The 6,163-nt window shown below is 42.0% G+C and overlaps 1 protein-coding gene across 2 annotated transcripts; it reads left to right on the forward strand.

Annotated features, from left to right (window-relative positions):
- The first annotated feature begins 260 nt into the window (after positions 1-260).
- On the forward strand, positions 261-5,587 carry Zbtb33 (zinc finger and BTB domain containing 33). 2 transcript variants are annotated; one of them, XM_021153271.3, is made up of 2 exons: positions 261-584; positions 2,696-5,587. In XM_021153271.3, exon 2 carries the CDS (start codon positions 2,698-2,700, stop codon positions 4,714-4,716), a length of 2,019 nt encoding a protein of 672 aa, XP_021008930.1. In that variant the 5' UTR covers positions 261-584; positions 2,696-2,697; the 3' UTR covers positions 4,717-5,587. The 2 variants fall into 2 exon arrangements, with proteins under 2 accessions (XP_021008930.1, XP_029329161.1); XM_029473301.2 differs by having other exon boundaries at positions 261-411.
- The last annotated feature ends 576 nt before the right edge of the window (positions 5,588-6,163 follow it).

The raw sequence follows: 6,163 nt of genomic DNA on the forward strand, positions 1-6,163 counted from the left end.
CCCTCTTCAATCAAAGCATGTGTGTCTTAAATTACATCAAAAGTGCTTTCTTGTAAAGAATAAACTTAAGTGATTACAGAAATCAAAAAAAAAAAAAAAAAAGAGAATCACAGAACACTTAGAAAAAAGCTTCGCAGTCACGGAAAGAGCCGAAGGCGGGCTTCGTGCTCTTCCGGACAACCCCGGGCTGCTCTCGGAAGAGGAAGGCGAGGAAGCCACGCCTCCCACGCTGCGCCCTCTGTCGGCGGAGCCCAGCGGCCCGAGCCGCGTCCGTGGAAGCCGCTTTGACGTCGGCGGAAACTGGAGCGACATTTAAAGCGGCAGCAGCGGCGCTGCGGAGTCCGGCTGCTTTGGGTAGGACTCTGACCCTGCCTCGGCCCCGAGGAGGAGAAAGCGGCCGCCGCGGAGCAGGTGAGGAGTGGGCTGGGCACCGGGCCCGGGAGACGGAGCCCGCCTACGCCTTCCATGCCCTGGCCGCGCCTACGCTTGCGGCCGCCTCGCTTGAACCAGGAAGCAGCGGAGCCCGAGGCCCGGCTCCTCTGCTCTTTCTTTGTGTGGGTCCCGGAGCGCTACCAGGAGAACCGGTAAGGCGCGGCGTGGTCCCCTTCTCTGTCCAGTGCCAGAGACACCCGGTACCCTTGCATAGGCCTTAGGGCGTGGGGGACGCCGCCAAGTACCTACTTGGCTTTCTCCCTCTCCATTCTTCCGCTTTGGGGGGCGGGGAGGGGGGCTCTTTTCCCACCTCCCTACTAGTTTGATTGAGCTTTACTATGGGGCCCATCCTCCTCTTTAGACCCTTCTTTGGACACAACAATGCTTTCAGCTTCACATGGCCCTCTACCCCCAACAGAGTACCCTTAGGAGCTAGGCCTACTTTCACCAACACCCCTCAATCCCCCTGCCTTCGTTCTGCTGTTTGCATCTCCATCCCTGTTTGTGGTTTCATGTGAATTTTGCTTCAAAGTTCAAAGGAAGAAGAGGGAGATGGTGGAAGAGAAATAGATGGTCAGCAGCTGCAGGGAGCCCTGTGGTGTTGGTTTGTCTCACCCTCTGGCCTGTGGCTTTTATCTCTTCCCTACTGTCACCAGCCTTCTAAACCAGCCAACAACCAAAGATGTGTTACACAATGCTATGAGATGCCTTTTCTGTAGGCAGGTCGCAAATCTCTGGGGAGGAAAGCTTTGAGACCCACTTGGGGTGATCCTGGGCTAACCCTGACCAGCTGGATACCTAATCAAAATGAAACCAGGTCCCAGTATCACCTAGACACCTACCTTTGAATCATTCCCATGTTGGAAAAAAAAAAAACCCTTATTTTCCAATTATAAAAATCATGTGGCCATATACAGCAATCTGTCCACTTGAAAGTGGTTTCTGTGGAAACCTTCATGATTTGGATTGTTGGCAGGTTGTCTAAAGGTCATGCTTTGTGATGAATGCCGTGGTGATTGCCTGTAATTCCTTGGTGCTGTTAAAATGGAGTAGCTAACATGGTTTTAATGTTTGGCTTTTAGACTTTTGCCCATAGTTTGTTCTTAAGTTATGATGTTTTAAATCCAGAGATACTCTTGCCTCCCTTGTGTGTTTATATGTGAGTGCTTGCGTGCGTGCGTGTGTGCCTGTGTATTAAGTACCAGGTGACAGTGACATTCTTTAGTAACTTATTAATAAAATAATTCTCTACCAAATGTGCTTAGCAAGGAATGGTTAATATATAATATTTGTATAACATGTGTTTTGTGCTTATAAATATTTTAATATGCATATGGGTCCTTTGCACTCTGGATGCACTGTTAACTAAATAGCTTCTGTGAAATGCCAAAAGAAAGTGTTTGGAGTGTCCCACAGCAGAGACAGTTGCTTGCTTCTCTGTTGTAATCAGTTACTGTTCTTGCTTGCACTGACTCCTTTGAAGAGAAATAGGTCTTATACTAGTGAACATAATTTTTTTACCAACAACATATGTTTGCCCTCTTTATGTAAATAAGCACCGAGGAGGGGCGCTTTCCCTTTCTGTTTACTTGTTTCTTCACTAGAGTATGTGTTGACTTCACTCTGTCTAACACTGCATCTCTACAAAGTGTGCAAGGCAGAATAGAAGGGTAAGGGGTAGGTAGAAATAATGGGAAATTGTGAGGCAGTAATTGTCGGTGTCCATAATTGTCCTTGTCTATGAGTGTGAACTTTTGAATAGGATCTAACTAATAAGATTAGAGATGAAGTTGAAGAGTATACATTTCAGACTTAATATTAAACACACTAAACTTTTCTGGCATTTGAGGAAGAAATTTGTATGCTTAATGGTGAAGATTTTTCTTAAAATGAAAGATTCTTACCTCTTGAGGAAAAGTGAAGTAAAGTTGGGACTAGGAAAGTGAATTCTAATTTTAAAAGGGTGATTAGTGGAAATGCATTTTCCTGAATTTCAAAGGAAGGCTACCAAGGAGATTATTGTTCAGATCTGCATGGCAATTTCAAACTTTCTTGACTTTTCTCAGAGTAAGTCCTAAGATTTGACACACAGTCAAAAGCTAGTGTACGTAAGAGCATATTTAAAGGTCAAGATTTAGACCAAATATTGACTAAAATGTAAACTGTTTACCATACCTATGCCTCACATTTCGAATAGTCAGGTACTTTGGGGATTTTTCCCTCCCTAATCCTCCCCTCTTTCCCTCTTCTCTTTCCCTTATAGGCATGGAGAGTAGAAAACTGATTTCTGCTACAGACATTCAGTACTCTGCCAGTCTGCTGAACTCCTTGAATGAACAGCGTGGCCATGGTCTCTTTTGTGATGTTACTGTTATTGTGGAAGACCGAAAATTCCGGGCCCATAGGAACATCCTTTCAGCCTCGAGTACATACTTCCATCAGCTCTTCTCAGTTGCTGGGCAAGTTGTTGAACTAAGCTTTATAAGAGCTGAGATTTTTGCAGAAATTCTGAACTATATCTACAGTTCCAAAGTTGTCCGTGTTAGAGCAGATTTGCTTGACGAGTTAATTAAATCAGGGCAGTTACTAGGCGTGAAATTTATAGCAGAGCTTGGTGTCCCAATGTCACAGGTTAAAAGCATATCAGGTACAGCACAGGATGGTACTGCTGAGACCTTACCTTCTAGTTCTAGTGACAAAAGCCTTGACATAGAAAAATCAAAAGATGAAGCCCAAGATAATGGGGCTACAGTAATGCCCATTATAACTGAGTCTTTTTCACTATCTGCTGAAGATAATGAAATGAAAAAGATCATTGTTACTGATTCAGATGATGATGATGACGATGATGTCATTTTCTGCTCTGAAATTTTGCCTGCAAAGGAGGATTTGCCAAGTAACAACACAGCAACACAGGTCCAGCCTAACCCAGCCTCTGTTGCTATTTCGGAAGTGACACCTTGCGCTAGCGATAACTCGCCCCCTGTAACAAACATCACACCTACTCAACTTCCCACTCCTGTGAATCAGGCAACTCTAAACCAAACACAAGGAAGTGAAGAATTGCTAGTGTCTTCAGCTTCAGCACATCTGACTCCTAACATTATTTTGTTAAATCAGGCTCCACTTACTGCACCACCGAGTGTCAGTTCTTCACTCCCAAATCATATGTCCTCTTCAGTCAATTTACTTGTACAGAATCAGCAGACGCCCAACAGTGCTGTTTTAACAGGAAACAAAGCTGAGGAAGAGGAAGAAATTATAGATGATGACGATGACATCATTAGCTCCAGTCCAGACTCAGCAGTCAGTAATACATCTTTGGTCCCTCAGGCTGATAACTCCAAAAGTACCACTTTTGATGGATCATTGACACAGAAGATGCAGATTCCTGCACTGCCTCAAGACCCACCTTCCAATTCTTTAAAAATTTCAGATGTCATTACTAGAAACACTAATGATCCAGACTTAAGGTCAAAACATGTAATGGAGGGTCAGAAGATCATTACATTAGATACAGCTACTGAAATCGAAGGCTTATCAACTGGTTGCAAGGTTTATGCAAATATCGGTGAAGATACTTACGATATAGTGATCCCTGTCAAAGATGACCCTGATGGAGGGGAGGCCAAACTTGATAATGAGCTACCAAAAACATCTGGCAGTGAGCCACCAAACAAGCGTATGAAAGTAAAACATGATGATCACTATGAGTTAATAGTAGATGGAAGGGTCTATTATATTTGCATTGTATGCAAAAGGTCATATGTCTGTCTTACAAGCTTGCGAAGACATTTTAACATTCATTCTTGGGAGAAGAAGTACCAGTGCCGTTACTGTGATAAGGTATTTCCTCTTGCAGAATACCGCACCAAGCATGAAATTCATCACACAGGGGAGCGAAGGTATCAGTGTTTAACGTGTGGCAAATCTTTCATCAACTATCAGTTTATGTCTTCACACATAAAGTCAGTTCATAGTCAAGACCCTTCTGGGGACTCAAAGCTTTATCGCTTACATCCATGCAAGTCTTTACAGATCAGACAGTATGCATACCTTTCTAATAAGTCAAGTGCTGCGCCTGTCATGAAGGATGATGCTGTTGGGTACAAGGTTGATGCTGGAAAAGAGCCTCCAGTAGGGACCACATCTACTCCTCCTCAGAACAAGTCAACGTTCTGGGAAGATATTTTTATTCAGCAAGAAAATGATTCCATTTTTAAACAGAATGTAACCACCGATGGCAGTACTGAGTTTGAATTTATAATACCAGAATCTTACTGAAGTCTTGGAATATCAGAAAGTTTGGGTTGAATTAAGGGGCATGGATTTCAGAAGACCTGTAAAACAAGTCAAGGTAGAAACATGTTAATTTGATCTACCATGTCCTCTGAAAGTAGACTAGTTGCATTGTTAAGTTTTAGAAACAGTTTTCCTTAAAAGTTTGAGTAGAGATTGAACACCCCTGAAGCGTCTGTATAGTTTAGCTTTCAGCTCATTTGAAAAGGTAAATGTTTAAAGGTGCAGGGACGTAGTTTTCTGAGTAGACTTTGAAGAAATCTAACTGTTCTTTGAGACTTACTGGAGTTACTAATATACCCTAGTACAGCTTATAATGTTCCCCTTCCAGGTTAACACTCTACTGCTGATTTTTCAATTTTCTTAATGTTAAGTCTAAGTGTGTTGTGTTTTATATGGCATAAGAAGTAATAAGTGTCCAAAAGTTGTGCTAGTAAATACCAGAGTAAGTCCTCACTTGGTTTATTCTGTCAGTCCAAATGGAGATCAGCCTTCTGCTTCTCTCCCACTGTCAAATAGCCATGGAAACAAGTCTCTCCTATGAAGACTGAGTTCGTTTTAGCTAACTAGGATTAACCATAGCCTGCTTTTGATGGCAAGGCCACTATATGCCTTTAAGCTATGGTCCTGGGGTTACAGGGAGCTAGCAAACATGCATGTAGTGCAGCCAGGGGATTCTTTTGTGCTTATCATTGCTCTTCTGCCTTTCTATGATAGCAGCAGTCAAGCTGAATGGAGAGCTCCTTTTGTTAATTACGATTAAAAAACGTTCCCACAAAATGCTGTGAATTTATTATCTGAAAGCCACCAAATGCATCTTTATATGTAATGCTAGTAAGTGTTGAGATTCCATAGATGAGACTTGTGGTTGGGGGGGGGGGGCGCAAGGAGGGGGAGGGAGGCTGCTGGCACAGCTTTTTAAATGCTCATGTTAGAATCTCCAGTGGGAAGTTTTCATTTTAAGTAATTTAAATGGCAATCTAGAATTGTCATTTCAACAAGGTCTTTTGAGTTTTTTTTAACCCCTTAAAATAAGTTCCAATCTGTGTGCAAACTGCTGCTATATATATAGCAGAAACCATAACTGGAATACTGGAGGCACATTGCTTCTTGTTTTATTTTGACAATAGTGCCAGCTTTCCTCCTTTTAAGATGACATATATTTAAACACTTAGAAGAATTTAAAATTTACCCAAAAGCTAGTAATAAAAGAAAGCAGGTTGGAACAGATATATAGTTTAGCATTTATAACAGATTTAATACAACTCTGTAAAAAAATTAATGTTTTGCAATGGAAAAATAATAGATACTGAAAATGGTTGTTGTTGGATAGTTGTTAGTCATTTGTGATCTTGCTTATATATTTCTTAGTTCAGCATAAGGTATTTTCATTCTCTGTGTATTTTTGTCAATTTCTTGACATTGAACGTAA

The sequence above is a fragment of the Mus caroli genome, unplaced genomic scaffold (genome assembly GCF_978045245.1).
Source record: "Mus caroli unplaced genomic scaffold, Mus_caroli_1 scaffold_5, whole genome shotgun sequence".
In the NCBI taxonomy this organism is placed as follows: domain Eukaryota; kingdom Metazoa; phylum Chordata; class Mammalia; order Rodentia; family Muridae; genus Mus; species Mus caroli.

Excerpts from the sequence above, each read along its gene's own strand:
- Zbtb33 (XM_021153271.3), top strand. The coding sequence starts at position 2,698 with ATGGAGAGTAGAAAACTGATTTCTGCTACAGACATTCAGTACTCTGCC.